Source organism: Hakea prostrata, chromosome 1, assembly GCF_041222555.1.
Source record: "Hakea prostrata isolate BN-2017 chromosome 1, UWA_Hpros_2, whole genome shotgun sequence".
Lineage (NCBI taxonomy): Eukaryota > Viridiplantae > Streptophyta > Magnoliopsida > Proteales > Proteaceae > Hakea > Hakea prostrata.
This window is the reverse complement of record NC_142600.1, coordinates 68,704,241-68,723,588: the sequence shown is the minus strand read 5'-3', so window position 1 is coordinate 68,723,588 and position 19,348 is coordinate 68,704,241. Positions and strand designations below refer to the sequence as shown.

Here is a 19,348-nt window from a genome sequence, read left to right as displayed (position 1 = left end):
GAATCTGGCCTGCGACCCATCTACCTCTGGGGCCTTGTTGCCTATCATTTGAAAGAGTGCCCTCTTTGTTCCATCCCTTAGAAAAGGTCTACACAAGTGGTCATTGTCTAGTGATGATATGAATGGTCCAGAACTAGCATGAAACTGGGTGGGGGATAGCGGTTGGGAAGAAGTAAACAGGGTTGAGAAATATAATCGAATTTCTTCCATTAATCCCTCTCTTTTCTGTAAGCCAATGTCCAAAACTTGACCTCAACTTATGAATGCCATTCCATTGTCTCCTATTGGCTGTGACGGAGTGGAAAACCATTGTGTTCTTGTCCCCTGCTTGCAACCACTATACTCTAGATCTCTAATGCCAGAATTGTCCCTCTTCCATCGTTAGCTTTTCCAGTTTCAAGAGCAATTTAGATTCTCCATGATCATCACTTCCAGTATGATTACTTTAATGGATCCTCTCTAATTCCTTTTGTGTCTCTGTTATCTCATTAGTAACTGATGGAAGTACCTCTTTATTCCATTACTTGAGAGTTTTAGAACACCTCTTCATCTTCTGGTGAAGCTAGAAAGTATGAGAATCCTATGCATTTGCCATCCAACCCTCTTTAATTTTGTCCTTCAAATCTAGATGACTCTCCCATTTTACCTCATATGAGAATCTCATCGGCCTTCGCTTCCTTTCTTGAATAGTAACTTGCAAAGGTGTATGGTCTGAACCCACCATTGCCAATTTATAAGCCTTGAGTCCACTAAAAGCTCGTAGGATTGATGGGTTGCAGAATACTCTGTCTATATTCTCCTTGATCAGTCCTCTCCTTATGCGTTTATTTGACTAAGAATACAAAGACACCGAACACATTATCTCTACCAACCACATTTGTCAATAGCATTTCTAAACTCATCCAATTGAGCTACCTACCCCCATTATTCATCATTTGACATGCAAAATATCATTTGTTATAATTTACACAGCCCCAACTACCTCAAATGCTTGGAATCTTCGTCATACACCTTGTGCCTACTCTCCCTTTATAGGGTTTCAGAAATTGGTGGAGCAGCAATCGAAGAAGCGCGCCAAACACTTCTTCCTATTCTCACCGGGACAAGTCAAGGATCTCGCTGCTGCTCTCTTAAGTAGAGAAAACCCCATTGAGCGAGTATGTGGCTTAGCAAACAATAAATTTAAAAATAAAAAGCGTGGACGGCAGGATTCGAACCTGCGCGGGCAGAGCCCACATGATTTCTAGTCATGCCCGATAACCACTCCGGCACGTCCACCTGCTTGTTTACAAAAGCTGAAATGAAACTTCTCTAAACGAAACCCAAGTTGAAAGGTGAAGAATAAAACTAACCATGTCTTATATGTTTAACATTGTTATTTCAAATTCATTGATGATATCTCACATTATTTTTTATATCTATTATTATGTGATTGTGTGTGACTTTGCACGAACGAAAGTTAAGACTATGTGAATGATTCTTGTTCTTTCTTTTTTAATCTTATTTTGGTGATATGAGAATGAATGATATTAGTTGAGACTTGATTCTCTTATTTCTATTTTATCAACTAGGGTTGTGGGTCCGTACATTACCCTAGTGACCTTATATGAATGCATCTAGACCTAAGTACATGAATGCTAGGTGTCTAGAAGTGTTGGGCTAGAAATCCCTATGAGTGTACTACCCTTCTGATAGGGGTATTGAAGCCGGTTAACAAATGATATCAGTGGTTGGGTCCTGTGTGTTAAGCAGATTCACTGTCATCATAGAATGGTAGGGTTGCATATAATAGATAAGGGCTTTTGAGCGCTCAAAATAGGTAATCAACCCGTGAGAGGACATGGAGAGCATCCTGTCTATTTTACGTGGATGATCATTGGGTTAAGGATTGGGGTCCAACAGATGCCTCCCATTGAGGATACCATTCATAGGTGGGAATGTATTGAATCAAAAGGGCACTAGGCATGGAGGGAGATATCCAAACCATATGCAGTATGAGACTTTATGACTTTGCATTGGACCTAGAGTTATCCCTGACATGCGCCAAATCTCATGCCAAACGGTGATGTGAGAGAGTGGTGATTTATACCCCAAACCATGGTTGGACTGGACTTTACCCAACAACTACGGAGAACCTAATAAACGTCTCTTGTTGAGTGAGAGTGACTGAGATCGCTTAAAGGAAATTGATGTTCAACTTAATGAGTGTTTACTATAGAGACTTCATGATAGAGTTAAGAGCATAACATTACAACCATGCATTTATTATATTATCATCTTATATATGTGATGTGGAAATTGTGAATGAATGCATGATATGATTGTTGCGTTGACTTCACTGAGTTCTATGGAACTCATTCCTTTATATATTTATGTTTCTTTAGATTACTTTACAAGTCACGAGGACTCCTTTCAAATGGAGGATCCGTTACTGCGAGATTATCTCGAGGGAGCGATTGGAGAGGAAGTCGAGGCGCATGAAGCTTCGTGCTCGTGCCAGGACTGCTCCTATGGAGTAGGCTTCTAGTAGAGACCTCGCCATGCTTAGGGACTTTTTAGTGTCATTTATGACACTATTTTATATTTACACATTAATATCTTTTGAGAGAGGCGAGAGTATCTTTTATCAGGATTCTTAAACATTTTTTCGCTGCAAACAATTGTTTTTTCTTTCGAACTCTAATGTTTATTTATTTGATTTTAGACATGGGTGATTGTAACCATAATATTTTAGATTTCATGATCGGATATTTAAACTTGATATAATTTTGTTCTCGGATTATGCTAAATCGTATATTTGTATGGGTTTGTCATTGAACCTTGGTCTTGTAGTGTATCATCCCCACGGGTATTCGGGTATAACCGGATCCGACTGGGTAGGGTGTGACAAATGATATTCTTCATTTTCTACTGGACAAAGTGGGATCCTTGGAAGAGGTACAAGGGTACCTGCAAACTGTCCAACTACAATCTTTGCCTGGATACCGTTCTTTTGAAATGTGTGACAAACCAACCGGGTTCCATTGCATTCTCCTTGTGAAAGATTCAAATTTTGTAACAACATTATTGGAGCATTTTTCTATAAAACTAATTTATGTGGTGGTAGTCCCTTTGGGGTCAGCGTATAAAGGAATTCTTTAGGATATTGAGTGGCTGTATCAAGGCTATATAATACATGACACTTTATCCTGGAAATAAGTCAAATAAGTTTTTCATTTAGCTTCTCTACTGTGTCATTCTTTGTTGCCAAAATTGCTCATTGTATAAGGGCCTGTTTGGTTACTTGAGTTTGTAGATTTCAAAAATTTAGAGATTTCAAATCTACAGACTTCAAATCTCTAGTGTCATGGTTCGTAAAATTAACTGTTTGGTTAGTTTGAATTTTTGGAATGAAATTTCTAGATTTATCCCAAAAAAATATTTATTGAATTATGGTTCAAATCTTTAGCGCTTTGATAGTATGGGTGAAATCTCTGGATTTCATTTCATACCCATAAATCTACAGATTCATGTTTTTAGTGTAAAAATGTGAATCTCTAGATTTCATGAATCTAGAGATTCACACAACCAAACAGGTAAAAATCTCCCATTTGTGAATTTAGAGATTTGAAATCTCTGGATTTGCGTAACCAAACAGGCCCTAACATAATCTATTGAATCAATATGTTGTTGTAATGAAGGAAATATTGTGTTGATCAATTCATCTTCTGCTTTTTCTTCATCTTCAAATGATAGGATTATTTCATCTGGAATCTTAATGAAATCATCTAAACCAGTTGGTTCTTCACCATTCCCAACACATGATATGAATTTACTAAAATGGGGATCAGTTGATTCCCGGCCTCATTTCTTGTTTATTCCGCATATAATGCTCTGGGAATTCTCTTTATAGAGACTTCCTTGCCTCTGGACATATAGAGTTCATTTGAAGAACTCAATTACTATTGTTCTACTTGTATTATTTGAATGATTATAATCCTGAGATCTTGTTTATCCCAATACCATATCATTTGCTTATCACGTAAATGCAGTTGCAAATTTATAATATAGGGAAACATCTCATTCAAATTGAACTCAAAAATTCTCCACACTACTTCTTGTGGAGAGACCCATCTTGCATTTTGGTACTACTTGATTTCGTTGATTTAATAATATTCATTACCATTTGATGGGAAACAACTATTAGATAATGACCTTTATACATATATTTGTATAGGTACTTCACCGCACTCAACCTAGAGCATATCTCCACATTTATATGACAATCATACCTTGCTAGTAGATGTGGATTATATGGTTCCACCCATCTATTTTCTAAGGAATGCCGATGTACTATACCTTTCCTTCTATTATTTATCCTTCTATAAATATGATAAGAATATTTACCTTGAATTGTCTTTTCATTAATAGACGAGGATATCAATTTTTACATACTCCATCTCTCATACATGCATTTCTTTTATTTAAATCTCCACAAATCCCATGCCTCATATGTTTAACTACCTTCTCATGTAAGCCTGGTTGTTTATTCAAGTTAGGTATTTCTGCATAGATATATCTATCAAAAGATTTGCATTTGTTATCTCAAAGTCCTTTTCGAACAAGCAATAATTGTGCATGTAGAAGACCTCTCTTCTGGAATTCCACAACATGCACACGTGCAATAAATTTACCGAAGATACATTTTTTAAGAAGTTGGTCCTTAAGATTTTGTAACTTTGCTCTAAATACGTGGGCTATATAAGATATGCCTATCTTGTGGTAGTTGACCTTCTTTTAATTATTCCTGTATCTCAACCTAGTCTGGATTGCATGTAATTGTAATGAATAAATATGATTTTTCTAAATTTTTTGCACTAATGCTATAGCATCTAGATATTGACAATGCATATCTCTTGGGCCACCAATAAAAGACTCAGGTAAAACAAATCTTTTACCAATTTGATCACCTCTTGTCTCCCCAGATAGAATACTTTCAACTCTCCCTTGATATAATTCTACTCTAATATTGGATTGCTTGGTTCTATAGAAATCCAATCTTGTCATTTTGAGTTTTAATATACGCATCAACAAGTAGTAACCAACCAGCATATAAAAGAATAGATTGTTGGGTATCTCATATTTGAAACTTATAACCATAATATGCTCTTGGAGAATTTTTTTCTTCTTCTTAGGCTCTTTTTGGTATCAATTCTCATTCTCTATTATGCCTATTTAAAATAAATAAGTACAAGAATTCATTTTTGGTCAATAATGAAAAATGGTTTGGTGAATTTTATCGAAAATAAATTATGAAATGGAAAATAAGTTTGGTGTCAAGATAAAAAATTGTTAAAAATGATAGTAAACAAGTGAGAAAAGAAGGAAAAAGTATGGTTGTTATAAAAGAATGTGTATTGACTATTTTACCCTCATCTTACTTATAGAACTTTAAGTAAACTTACACAAATGAAGATAATGAAATTCTCATCATAATCCATAATGGACAAAAAGTTCATTATGGATTTTGGAGGTTTTTCTATTATTTTAAATAAAAATAAAATTCAGAATAGATGCCAAACAATTTAAAATAATGAAAATTTCTCATAATTGACAATGATAATTGATACCAAAAAGAGCCTTAGTCTCATCAAAATCCTCAGAGTTGTATTCTCTATTAAATATTAGCTTCTTTGATACTTATATCATTTAAAACTACGTATGACTCATTACTTTTTTAACGTTTTTGTGCCATTTAACTTCTCCATATGGATCTAAAAGAGGATACCGTAACGCATGGTAGCAACCATAGTAATGCCTCACATGATGCTTCTTTGTTGAATTACTTTCAGTTAGTATATCACATTTCTCTTTTATATTTCGATTGTCACTCTCAATCCATATGGCCACTACTTGCTCCACCAATGGTGCATTGTAGATTCTTTGATCAAGATGTGTCTCATCTCTCTTAATTATTATCTCAACATCATCTAATGACGGAATATCTCTAAGGTTTTTAAAAACAGAGCGTAAGGATTACTTGTGAGAATTTCTGAAATTTTCAATAATATAAGTTCTTTACACTTAGAATCTTTAATATCTTCATCCTATTTTGAAATTTGTTATCAGTGTTGTAAAAATATAGTTGCATGAATGATTTTCTGGTTTCATGGCAAGTAATTCATGGTATATATACCTGACATTGAGCTTTGAAAGTGTAAATTCCATCTTTACTACTTGCCAAGTCTCTATCAAAATGTACTCCAAAAGATGTGAAAGAAAAAGTACCATTGTAAGCTCGAATAAATCTATGAAATTCAATAGCTTCTACTACTTGGGAAGTAGATAAATTATATAATTCTTCAAGTACACTTATTAATGACAGTTCCACTAGGGCAAAAAAATGATGGAGCTTCGAACGCAAACCTTTTGCCCCACAAAATATGCAATGTGGTACTTTCTTAAGGATATGTAGTGAGGTTGTTTCTTCTAACATGGGAGAGAAGGATTTGAAGTTCTCAAAAGTATTTTATTTTTTTGGCTTGGTTGGTAGCTGAAATCAATTCAGACAGGAAACTCAAGCCACAAAAATCAAAACCCAAAACTTCTTCTGAAGGAAACACATTAGCAATGTTAAGACTTACGAGTAATTGAGGTACATTTTTTTTTCTTTCTTCTTTTTCAATGATTGCAGCATTGAACCATGGGAGGTCATTAACTATCTGAGTTTGTTCATGGAAAGCATGCTTTGGAACCACTAAATATGTCTTTTTAACCATATATTTGAACACAAAAAAGAAAAAAAGAAGGGATTGTAGAAATGACCTACCATGATAATATACAAAAATTTCTAATCTCAAATACCAAACCGTGATTTTCAAATTTCAGTGAGTTAGAGTGTTAGACCAAGAGCCAAGCCTAGAAGTAAACCTGTAAATGGATAACCGAAATCTGCCTCCAAATTCGAATTTGAATTTGTATTCGTTTAAGGGTGTTTGTATTTGGAAATTTTCGTATGAGAAAATATTTGTATCTGTCCGCTAAGCAACCGGATTTAGATTCGGATAATTTCTTATCAGATCGGATAATATTTGGATAAAAATTTTAACCGGATAGAGTAAAGTATTTAACATTTTTTTCTCGAAAATGGATGATAATCGGATTTGGAAATCAGTAATAAAAAATTAGCCAGTTAGAGTAAAATATTAAATACTTTTCTCTAAAAAAGGGATTAATAATCAGATTCAAAAACCGATAATCAAGAATCGAAAGTTGGAATTTGAAAATTAAAAAGAAAAAAAAAAGACAATCACCAATCAATAATCGAATAGTTTATCCGATCGGATATTATCTAAATTTCTGTCGAATTTGAATAGCGATTTTGCAAATTGGATTCGGATTCAGATACAGGACTACCTAGAACTAATGAAATCTTCTAGGTACTTGTGAAACTGAGAATGGGACGGTTGGGTTATTAAAATCTCAACCCAGCCCAGGCCCAGGCCCAATCCCAGCCCAGCCAAGTCAGACAAAATATTTATTACCTCCGCCAACCGATCAAAAAATTCTTTTCACTCGACGAGTTGACGACCCAACTGCGGCCCACAATTACTTGAAGTGGTACCGAGTCCGCTACCTACGCATCTCAAGCGCCGCCACCGTGAGCAGTGAGCACTTCCCTTTTAAGGTCTTCCGAAGTTTCATAGAAACGGAAGTTTCGGAATTATTGAGACAAGTTGCAGGACACTCTCGCCGCTACCGTAAACCCCAATTTGCTTCTTTCTGTAAGTAGTAGTTTAGTACTGAGTAGTAGCATGAATCTATCTTTCTATTCCTTTCTCGCTTGATTCTATTTTCAGTCTTCTGTTGATTTCAGAAGATTCGGGCAAACGAAAAGATAGATTTGATCGAAATCAGTGTCTTAGTCGGTGCTTAGATTAGGGTTTTGTCCCTGATGGCGGAAGAAGCTAAAGCAAAAGGTAACGCAGCATTTTCCGCTGGGAAATTTGAAGAAGCAATTCGATTCTTCTCAGAAGCAATCGACCTTTCCCCTACCAACCATGTTCTTTACTCCAATCGTTCTGCTGCTTACGCTTCCCTTCTCAAGTACAATGAAGCGCTTGTTGATGCTAAGAAGACAGTAGAAATCAAGCCCGATTGGTCCAAGGGTTACAGTCGTCTTGGGGCGGCTCATGTTGGCCTAGGTAGCTTCGATGAGGCAATCGCTGCTTACAAGAAGGGCCTTGAAATCGACCCTAACAATGAACCCTTGAAATCAGGTCTTGCTGATTCTCAATCTGCTGCTGCTTCACGGTCCCGTGCTTCTCCATCTTCCTCGCCTCCCTTCGGAAATATGTTTCAAGGGCCAGAGATGTGGGCCAAATTGACTGCTGATCCGACGACCAGGGGATATCTTCAACAGCCTGATTTTGTGAAGATGATTCAAGATTTGCAGAGGAATCCCAATAATATGAGCAAGTACTTGACGGATCAGAGGATGATGCAAGCTCTTGGCGTTTTACTTAACATTAATATGAGATCTGCATCGCCTGGAGAGATGGAAGTGCCTGAGGCGGAGGAAGAGAATCAACCAGAGCCTGCTCCTTCGAAACAGAGGGAGCCTGAACAGGAACCTGAACCAGAGCCTGAGCCGGTGGAGCTTCCTGAAGAGAAGGGGGTGAAGCAAAAGAAGGCTGAGGCCCAGAAGGAGAAGGAGGCTGGGAATGCAGCATATAAGAAGAAAGATTTTGAGACTGCAATTCAGCATTATAGTAAGGCTGTGGAGTTGGATGATGAAGATATTTCTTTCCTTACTAACATGGCGGCTGTTCACTTAGAGATGGGAAAGGTATGGCCTTTCTGTTTTATTAATCCGTTGAAAGCTAATTGATTGATGTTTTTCTTTTTCTGCTGTTCTTATTAACTATGTCTGATTGGTTACCTTAACGTCGGGACATTGAGTCTTAGCAGAATAGAATCGACTCTTGACTTTTTTTGATGCTTTTGCTATGAACTTCTTCAGATGGGCTTACTCTGGTAGCAATGTTTAGGTTTCTGAGGTAGACATACCTTGGTTTTTCACTCTTGCTATTCTGTTGGTTTTTCACTCTTGCTATTCTGTCAGTTGATACTTTTAACAGAATCAAAATTCCTTCTTAGAAGGTTTAATGAGCACTTATAAGAGTACATGGTTTGATACTAAACCAAATCGAGTGTTAAACATGGATATATGGCTCTAGTGAGGTAGGACATTACCTTCTTATTTAACCATTCTTTCTCTCCAGCTTTTGCAACTGATGGTTCTTGCTTTGGTGCATTGGCTCTGTGAGCATGATAAAGATGTTTTAAGTGTATGGTGTTCATTTATGATATAGCATATAATTGTGTTGGGTCATATCAATTATTGACTGTGGTGGTGCCCGTTGCATTCATTTATTCTTCTGTGTCATGGGTTTGGTTCAACTGTTTCAGTCATTCTTCCATACAAGTTGTTGATTTGTGAGTTTTTGGTTGGCTCCCTGGAGTAGATATTGGGTGCTTCTCTAAATATGTTTCCAATTTTGTGCACAGTATGAGGAATGCATCAAGGATTGTGATAAAGCTGTTGAGAGGGGCAGGGAGCTGCGTTCAGATTTCAAGATGCTTGCAAGGGCATTGACTAGGAAGGGAACTGCCTTGGTGAAGATGGCAAAATGCTCAAAGGATTATGATTGTGCAATTGAGACCTTCCAAAAAGCTCTTACCGAGCATCGTAATCCAGACACACTGAAGAAGCTCAATGATGCTGAGAGAGCAAAAAAGGAACTCGAGCAGCAAGAATATTTTGACCCACAATTAGCAGATGAAGAGCGTGAAAAAGGTATGAGGATGACTTGCCAGAACTCATCTGTTTTTTTGTGTGTTTATTCTTGTATAGAATCATAGGAGTAGCTGAGAGTGAGTATGTAAGGTGATGCTTGTTACATCTGAGGTGCTTCAAGTGAGTATGTAAGGTGATGCTTGTTACATCTGAGGTGCTTTGCCAACAATGTTGAACTGGCTTACTGGTGGATTTAACATTGTTTCAAGAAAACCCTAAAAGAAATTCAGGTCAATAATATGGTCTAACTAAACCTTTCAGACAGTACTCAAATTCTGATTGATGGTCTCAGACTATTTTACTTAATCCTGGTCTGGGATGAAGTTTGAGTTGATTTGGTCAAGAAAGGGTTTAGGGTCAAATCTTGGGTTGGGTTTTGGTAGGAACTATGGTCTGGGGAAAAATCTCAGTTTGATTTTTAGTGGAATGGGGATAATAACAAGGGAGATAAAAAGGATAGAAACAGTGGGAATAGAACTAACCTGCTCAACAGCAGTGAGGCAAATAAACCTATAAGAAGAGATATGCTTGTTACTTCAACTAATAAGCCATGAACTAGATCAGAATCATTCTCAGTGAATCTATGGGAAGCGATCCACTTTTTCTCCTCAGGTGTGGGTAGGACCAAAGATCTTTAGTGACTGATCCGGCTGAACAACTCTAAAGAGAAAGAAGTTACATCAATTTCTTCATGCTCGTTCCGAGTTTGAATACAACGGAATTGATCAACTGTTCTCTTCTGATCATGCATTTGATGACATTAGTTGCTCAAAACTGAAGCTTATAAATTTTGAAAAATGCCCATCCTAGTAAGCACATTGAACTTTTTTATGTATATTTTTCCATAACTGGTTTTTATTTCACTAAAATGAGTTATTCTTGCACAGGAAATGAGTGCTTCAAGCAGCAAAAGTTTCCGGAGGCTGTCAGACATTACACAGAAGCCCTGAGGAGGAACCCAAATGATGCGAGGGTAATGAGATGCATATCTCTATGCTAAACTGCAGAACAAAAATATACTACAGCCTCAAGTTGTCCGTTCATATAATTACTTGCTGAAACTAGATGTTTGTCTGTTTGCTGTTTTGTAGGTGTATAGTAATAGGGCGGCATGCTACACAAAGCTGGGGGCAATGCCTGAGGGATTGAAGGATGCAGAGAAGTGCATTGAACTTGATCCTACCTTTTCAAAAGGGTATACAAGGAAAGGTGCAGTCCAATTTTTCATGAAGGAATTTGATAAAGCACTGGAAACATATCAGGAGGGGTTAAAACATGACCCCAGCAACCAGGAATTGCGTGATGGAGTGCGGAGGTAACACGTCTACTATCCTCCCATTTGTGTAAATTTGTCTTTTGCTTCATCTTTTATTTGTTGTATGACCATTTGCTTTGTTTTCATGATGTCTGCAAATTGTATACAGATGTGTTGAGCAGGTCAGCAAGGCTAATCGTGGGGATTTTAGCGCAGATGAATTGAAAGAAAGACAGGTTTGTTATATGCCAGTTAAACTCAGTTAAGCCTCCACCGTGATTGGTTTTAAACTGAAGCTTTTTTTGCAGGCTAAGGGTATGCAGGATCCAGAGGTACAAAATATATTGTCTGATCCAATTATGAGACAGGTAAATCATGCAGATCAATGAGTAATCATCATGCTTTCACTCAGCCTCATTCCTCTCTTTCTCTGACATTGATTGAGTACCTACCAAACATTATGCTTTGATGTACAGGTGTTGGTAGATTTCCAGGAGAATCCAGGAGCAGCTCAGGAACACTTGAAGAATCCCGGAGTGATGAACAAGATACAAAAACTAGTCAGTGCAGGAATTGTTCAACTAAAGTAAGGAGTTTTGATAGGGGAGGTTGGTCAGTGCCGGAATTGTTCAACTCAATTAAAAGGTTCAGAAAGGAGAGGTGGAGCATCAACAGAAAGTGGTCGTTTCGTTACTGTTTCTTTGCATTTTGTATTTGACTCTATAGATTCATTTATCGCACTGATTTCGATTTTAATTTTTTTAAGTTATATAGTTTTGTGGTTACTGGTTCTATATAGATATCAGTCTCATTTTAACCATTCAAGGATGGTTGTGTCAATGGTGATTCCCAAAAAGGAATGGATACACTATCTGTTTCTCCTAATTGTTGTGGTTAAATCTGGTGAATTTGATCGTATTATATCTCTCTTGGGTTCATATGCCCGTAGACAAAGCTACGTTATTAGCAATATATGATCAGCATATGTCCATTTTTTTTCATGTTAATTGCCGAATATTACCCAAGTTAAGTAAAACCCTAGACAAAGCTACGTTATTATAACAAACACAAGGGATCGCTTAGTTTTATAAATGGAGAGGAAGAGGAAGGAAACATCACAAGAGTTTATGTATTAAGAAGATGGGAGAAAGCACAAATCTGAGCTGGGCTGCATTCTTGGATGATTTCCAAAGCCAAAGATGAGAGAATGCGTTCAAAACATAGATTTAATATTCTCTATGTTCATATTTGTAAATCACCTCTTCGGGATCAGCTTTTACCACAATCAGTGTCCAGACCTACGCAACTATTCTCATTTTTAGTGGCGGAGTGTCCAGAAATTTTCTGGCTAAAGTTCAATTCTTTTCCTTCCCAGCAATATGATTTCATTCCCATTACATGAAGTGGTTATGAACAAAGCAGTATCTTGAACCTCGAAGACAAAGATTACAAAAGATACTCTTGATGTGTAATGAGTTTGCCACCTGCAATCAAATCATGTGGAATTAAGCAGCTACTGGCTCAACTTTCGTCGCAAGCTGATTCTGGATATGTTGAGGGACAACATCAAATTTCGCCAACCGCATGGTGTAGGACGCACGCCCTTTTGTCATTCCCCTAAGCGTACTCACATACTGAAACATCTCAGCCAATGGTACAAGGGCATCAACTACCTGCATTACTCCCCAAACAAACAAAAGAAAGAGAAGGTCCATGAGAAAAAATGAAGGGGCAGTAAGCTATTATGACATTTACCATATATGTTGGTCATAAGTAGTAACGAACCATGATGAATAGGTAGAAATTGGTAGAAGAGAACATTCTATTTTAGGTTGCATAGAAAGTTCTATACAAAAATTGGCATAATTGGATGCTTACAAGTTGTTGCAACTATCAAGTAATTGACCCTATCAGACTAGTAGATGCTCAGAAAGAAAATCAGAGGGCCGGGGGAGGCGGGGAGAAGAAGATTTCCTGGACTATAATAATAGCATAATTCATCGGCTCAAGGATTTTGATGTTAAGTTATTCTCAAGAGCATGGCAAAGATGAAGTATCAATTCTGTTGGGTCCAACCTCTAAGACATTAAGTTGAGAGAAATCCTCAAATTTATGAATGCACCAAAGACTCTGCTGAACTGTGTAAGACTATTACTCATAACTCTCACCACTCATGCACAAGCTTGAACATGGTTGGCTTTATATATGGATAGAAAACTTGGGGAATAACAAAAAGACATGGGTCTTGATACCATGTTGGAGGCATTAACACAAGACCTAAAAGGCCTTTAGGTTAAGTAGAGAGAGCTCCTCAATTATATGATGGAACTAAGGACCTGAACAACTGATGAGGAACTAAATCTATAACTCAACATTACAAAGGCATTGGAAGAAGAAGAGTAATATATATTCATACCTTAAGACCACCAGGTTTATCTTCAAAGCTGTTGATCTGTCCTCTTCTTGAGTTAAGGTCACCAATTACATCACCCAAGTGTTCTTCAGGTGTGACAACTTCAACTTCCATGATGGGTTCCAGTATTCTTGGAGCAGCCTTCCTGATTCCCTCCCTGAACGCTGCTCTAGCTGCAAGCTGGAATGCCAAGACACTAGAGTCGACATCGTGGTATGAGCCATCAACTAATACAGCACGGACATCAACAACAGGGAAGCCTGCAAGTATACCATTACTCATGGATTCTTCCAACCCTTTCATCACTCCTGGGATATACTCTTTTGGCACTGCACCTCCCTTTATTTCACTTTTAAACTCATAACCACCACCTGCTTCCATTGGTTCAAACCTTACAGTGATATCCGCAAACTGTCCCTGTCCACCAGACTGTTTCTTGTGCACATACTTCACTTCAGAGACTTTAGAGATGCTTTCACGGTAGTTCACTTGTGGTGCACCAACATTAGCTTCAACCTGAATACCAACCAAACACAAATCAAGGAATTCATCAGAACAAATAGCTGTGAAAATCATATTCAATAAGTGATACACAGAAGTTTGATGTGCAGTCATTTTTTGTTCCAAATGTTTTGGTTCTTTTTTCTTTTTTTCCTTTTTTTTTTTTTTTGGGGGGGGGGGGGGGACACTAAGTTTGGGGTGGGGTGTTGGTGGTGGGGATCCTAGAATAAAAAAAAAGAAATAGGAGAACATGTATAAAATATAGACAATATATGTTCTCATTTTGCACTGCAGCCATCTAACCACAAAATTCTCAAGAACTACATAAGGAAACTGGATTAAAATCAATAGAAGGCGTACCCAGTGGTCAGTGCATCAGGCTCCAGTCACTGCAGACCCATGATCACTATGTCACAATGGAGCAACCTTACCATTGCACCAAAGCCTGCCCTCACTGAACTAAAATTCTCCTTTTGGAAATGTACGTAAGTCTGATGCAGATGCCAATTTGTTTGCAAGAGAAGTGCTGGGGAGCCATAAAACTGCGGCAGGTTCACTTTTCCAATTGGGGAGTCAACCTGGGCCATTAGACAAACCAACAATGGGGGTCGCTGGGTCTCCAAGACACCCAGATTTTGGGGTGGTCTTATCATTATTGGTAAGTCCTTTAGGTCTTTTAAGTAAGGGGCAACAGTGTCTTTATACATCACAATGCAGACACCACAAGCTTAATTCATGAGGCCTATTGAAGGCTGAGAAGGTTTCCAAGTTCAGCATGTCTAAGGAATCTTCAAGACGGAGCCTGCATCAGCTGGAGTCCTAGAAGACCTATGAAGACAAAGAGTTTTAGGAGTTTCTAAACATGTTTTTCGCCATTGTTTCTACTTTTCATGTAAACTTATAATTTCAGAATTAGAATCTTTATATATGTTTTTTTTTTCTCAGTAAACCTTTGTGATATAAATGCATGATTAGCTGTATGAGCCTCTCCACAATTTTATGAACTGATGAAGAATGCTGTTGAGCACTGCTCTTTCTATGTCCTTATTAGAGTGATAAAAATGGCTGGGCCTAGCTGTGCTACATTTTTATTTTGTAACAAACTGCTCTGGTCTGCTCTTGTTTGAACCCTACTGGGCTGGCTTTTGTTACTGCGATGATTGGAAGAAGACCTTCCAAGTGAGATCAGTTCATTATCAAGTTGGCTGGCAAAGGCTGTTGGAATCTTCATCCAAAGAGACATGACTGAAGAATTATTGTTGTTGAACCTTTCTCTCCTTCCTCCCTTCATCTGGTCCACCTTTTCCATCCATCTATTGCTGCTTGCTTTCATAAACCAAAAATTTTCTGATTTCGGTTCCATGATTGAAGTTCCAAACATCAAAATTATCTAAAATTTGCAGAATCATCTTACCTTCTACCGATCACCATTTGATCGAAATTGGGGCTCATTCTACTAGGGAATTTTGCCTAAAGCCACTTAATTGCTAATTTGATGTTTTGGACCATAACTGCTGAAATATTCAGCAGAGCTTACTATTATACCACGACCATTCGGTTCTAATTTGGTTAAGTTTCACAAACTGTTCCATTTAGAAACCCTTAACTTCTAATTCTGTCTTAAGTTTCTAATTTGGTTTATTGAGTGTTCTGGGACAAAGTTACTCATAATTCTAACTCTGCATTAGATCCTTGCAACAACATAAAACCTTGGTATAAAAGTTTGAAATGCAGCTAAGATTCATGAGATGCTCAAAAGTAAAAAGAAAATTTAAATCTTGATGACTGGATAATGAGAAAAGATGTAGCTGATAGACAACCTTGAATTCTCTCTTAAGCCGATCAACAATTATCTCAAGATGCAACTCCCCCATTCCTTCAATAACTGTTTGATTGGTCTCTTCGTCTCTACAGAAGTGGAAAGATGGGTCCTCTTGAGAAAGTTTGACGAGCCCTATTGCCATCTTATCAATATCTGCCTTAGTCTTGGGTTCTATAGCAACCTTAATAACAGGGTCAGGGAAGTCCATCCGTTCAAGGACGACAGGCTTGTCGGGATCACATAGTGTTTCACCAGTGATGGTATCTTTTAGACCTGCAAGAGCAATGATATCACCAGCTAATGCTACCTTAACATCCTCCCTGCTATTGGCATGCATTTCCAGAAGTCTCCCTATTCGTTCTTTCTTCCCTTTGTTTGCGTTAAGAACATAACATCCTGCGGTTAGCTTCCCTGCATAAACTCTGACAAAAGTAAGCGATCCCACAAATGGATCACTCATGACTTTAAAAGCTAGCCCAGAAAATGGCTCATCATCACTTGCAAACCTTTCAATTGTCATTTCTGGGTCCTCAGGATCAGTCCCCTTCACTGGCGGTACATCAAGTGGAGAAGGCAGATAATCCACTACTGCATCAAGCAAAGGCTGAACCCCCTTGTTCTTAAATGCTGATCCACAGAAAACTGGCACAAAGTTGCTTGAGATGGTTCCCTTTCTCACCAATTTCTTAATCATTTGCTCATCAGGCTCTATTCCTTCTAGGTAGGTCTCCATAGCTTTGTCATCTAACTCGACTATGGTCTCTATCAACTGGGTTCTGTAATCTTGAGCCAACTCCTGAAGATCAGCAGGTATATCGTCATACGTAAACTTAGCACCAAGTTCTTCTCCTGACCAAATAATAGCTTTCATTTTCACAAGATCAACAACCCCTTGAAAATTATCTTCTGCACCGACTGGTATTTGAAGCACCAAAGGTTTTGCACCCAAATTCGTAACTATCATGTCCCTGGTACGGAAAAAATTAGCCCCAAGACGGTCCATCTTATTTACAAAACATATTCTAGGGACCCCATATTTATCGGCTTGCCTCCATACTGTTTCAGACTGAGGTTCCACACCTGCAACACTGTCAAACAAGCAAATAGCACCATCCAAGACCCTGAGAGCACGCTCCACTTCAAGTGTGAAGTCTACATGACCAGGAGTATCAATAATGTTAATCCGATGCTTATTCCAGGAGGTGGTAGTTGCAGCAGAAGTAATGGTAATCCCTCTTTCTTGTTCTTGCTCCATCCAATCCATTGTAGCTGTCCCCTCATGTACTTCACCTATCTTATAATTCCTTCCAGTGGAGTGTAGTAGAGAATCCGCTCAGTTGTAGTAGTCTTTCCTGCATCTATGTGAGCCATAATTCCAATGTTGCGATAGTCCTTCAACGGCACTGTACGCATTGTATCTGTGAAAAAAAAATAGGAAGCAAAGGGACACCGGTTAGATTCTAAACAACAATTACATAAATCTTTGACAATTTAAGCATTCTGTTTCTGATTGCTCTTCAAATGTGCAACAACCAATGTTAATCCTTAATTACTGCACTAAAATGAATTGTTTGGCCAGTGGATGAATCACATGCATTTGTCCATTAAACTGTCCCTTGGATGAACTGCAAAGGTTCATCTTGCATTGCATGGTGGCATTGAAATGGAAAAATAACTCTGCTACATGCAGGCCTAAGGTCGCTGCAATTGTTGTATTATCTTATTTTTAAAATAATACTCCCCCTGACTAGCTGGGTAGATTGGAGAGTGATAACTTCCCCCTTCCTCCGACCACATGCTTAGAGTGCTCGGAGAAAGCCTAAGTACTTTCTGCAAAGCCTAAATCGTACCTAGTTCATACACTTTCGAAGTAGTAAGGCAGCACAGTATTGAGATGCTAGCTCTATTCACGATATAAAAATCCGCACATTTTTCACTAATAGGCATCACTATGTTAACCTCTAGCCACTTAATTGACAACAATTTGGTCAGAACAAAGAAAAAAAGGTACAAAACTGGTTGTTTGGATCAGTCAGCAGCTGTAAATGTTAAGGGTTTCAACTTTCAATTGTAAAGAAGACATGCAACAAGTACAATCCAAAACTGCTTACTAGCTTTATGTTTTCCTAAAAGAGAAGAAAAAGAAGTCAATTTCATCTAAATTCTTCAATGGGTCACCTTCAATTGAGCGTGGAAAGCGAAGAAATCAATCAGAAAATGAAGAAACATACCATCCCCAGCCAGGGCGATGACAGAAAGTCTTCTTTTCTGTTCCTGAAGAGGTAAGAGCCTGGAAGGTTTAGACCGAATACGAAGATTTCCGCAGAATCCAGAGAAAGAGAAAGCTCGACTGAGTGTGTTGAGACCGAGAAAACGATAGGAAGAGAGAGGCAAATGCCTCCAAGAGCCAGAGGAGTTGCCAAGACAAGGAGCAGAGTCAGTTACTCTCACGGACTCCATCGCTATTATCGCTGTTGTATCTGTCCACACCAGCAGTGAAAACTGATAACGAGAACCAGAGAACAGAGTTGCGAAAGCTTACCCCTTTCTCCTCACTCTCAATGATAACTGATAACGAACCAAGTCGGCAAGTCACCATGAGGCAATTCTCCAAATCATACCCACATAGAACGAAAAATTTCCAACTTATTTGATTGGATTATGTCTAATTTCAAGATAATATTTTTTTTCTTCTCATTTTGGTAAATTAACTAATCACTATTTTAATTAATTTACTAATAAAAATGATCTTACTTAGAAATTTGACATGTCAAGAATCAAAATAGATTGCCAGTAATACAAATTATCTGACTTGGTATGATTTCCATTCCAAAAAATTATTAAAATTTTGTTTGGTTTGATTCTTTTAATCTATTATAAGGAAATGACTTAAGAGTTGTAGTGATTCCAGAGTTGATCTCACTCTGCATGGTTAACCTGATAAACAAAGCAATAATCTTATGCTAAAATTAGAAGCCATCATTCTTCAATATCAAGGTGTTTTGGAAAAATCAAAAGAGAGAATTTGTGAATCCAAAAGAAACAAGAGTTAATTCCAAATGAACACATAAGATTGAGAACATCAATAGCATGGGTAGTACAACCTAAGTTGTTAATGGTTGGGGGCCTATAAGAGATAGGGGGTGGGGGTGGGGGTGGGCAAGAGAGGGAGCAGTGTGGACAAACATATGTTTTGATCAAGTTCTTTTTAATTTTACTATCTCTATAAAATAAGCTACCACCATTAAACTAGAAGCACAGCAGCTGGTGAGTCATTTATTTATACATCTTGAAGATTAATATAAAGTTAAACCATATTGGACATGCATCACCATCTTTTCTTGGTTTTGGAATAATCATGGAAATGGACAAGTTGATTATGAATATACATAACTTAATAAAGCTAACCTTTATTTTTTGTTGGGTAGAATTAGTAAAGCTAACCTGAAAGCATACTTAATGTAGATTGTCGGCCAAGGCTTCCATGGCAATAAAATAATCCCATTTGGCTCTGCAACT

The 19,348-nt window shown here is 37.8% G+C and overlaps 2 protein-coding genes and 1 non-coding gene across 5 annotated transcripts; 1 reads left to right on the top strand and 2 right to left on the bottom strand.

Annotated features, from left to right (window-relative positions):
* Window positions 1–1,196: 1,196 nt before the first annotated feature.
* On the bottom strand, window positions 1,197–1,278 carry TRNAS-AGA (transfer RNA serine (anticodon AGA)). Its single transcript has one exon. It is a non-coding gene; the product is annotated as a tRNA-Ser (tRNA).
* A 6,288-nt stretch (window positions 1,279–7,566) lies between these two features.
* LOC149029588 (hsp70-Hsp90 organizing protein 3-like) lies at window positions 7,567–12,061 on the top strand. Of its 3 annotated transcripts, none has more exons than XM_089141962.1 (8): window positions 7,567–7,763; window positions 7,859–8,827; window positions 9,550–9,838; window positions 10,726–10,811; window positions 10,930–11,153; window positions 11,263–11,329; window positions 11,402–11,461; window positions 11,570–12,061. In XM_089141962.1, the coding sequence occupies exons 2-8, from the start codon at window positions 7,934–7,936 to the stop codon at window positions 11,681–11,683; spliced, it is 1,734 nt and encodes a 577-aa protein (XP_088998088.1). In that variant the 5' UTR covers window positions 7,567–7,763; window positions 7,859–7,933; the 3' UTR covers window positions 11,684–12,061. The 3 variants fall into 3 exon arrangements, with proteins under 3 accessions (XP_088998088.1, XP_088998085.1, XP_088998087.1); XM_089141959.1 differs by having other exon boundaries at window positions 7,856–8,827; XM_089141961.1 differs by having other exon boundaries at window positions 7,839–8,827.
* A 147-nt stretch (window positions 12,062–12,208) lies between these two features.
* Window positions 12,209–18,430, bottom strand: LOC149029587 (elongation factor G-2, chloroplastic-like). The gene is given in 5 exon segments (XM_089141958.1): window positions 12,209–12,766; window positions 13,510–14,022; window positions 15,828–17,144; window positions 17,147–17,247; window positions 18,061–18,430. Coding segments are annotated over 5 exon segments (2,328 nt in total). The 5' UTR covers window positions 18,290–18,430; the 3' UTR covers window positions 12,209–12,598.
* Window positions 18,431–19,348: the final 918 nt, after the last annotated feature.

Excerpts from the sequence above, each read along its gene's own strand:
- LOC149029588 (XM_089141962.1), top strand. The coding sequence starts at position 7,934 with ATGGCGGAAGAAGCTAAAGCAAAAGGTAACGCAGCATTTTCCGCTGGG. Across the intron at positions 9,839-10,725 it reads AGATGAAGAGCGTGAAAAAG|GAAATGAGTGCTTCAAGCAG; the intron begins GTATGAGGATGA and ends ATTCTTGCACAG. Across the intron at positions 11,154-11,262 it reads TTGCGTGATGGAGTGCGGAG|ATGTGTTGAGCAGGTCAGCA; the intron begins GTAACACGTCTA and ends AATTGTATACAG.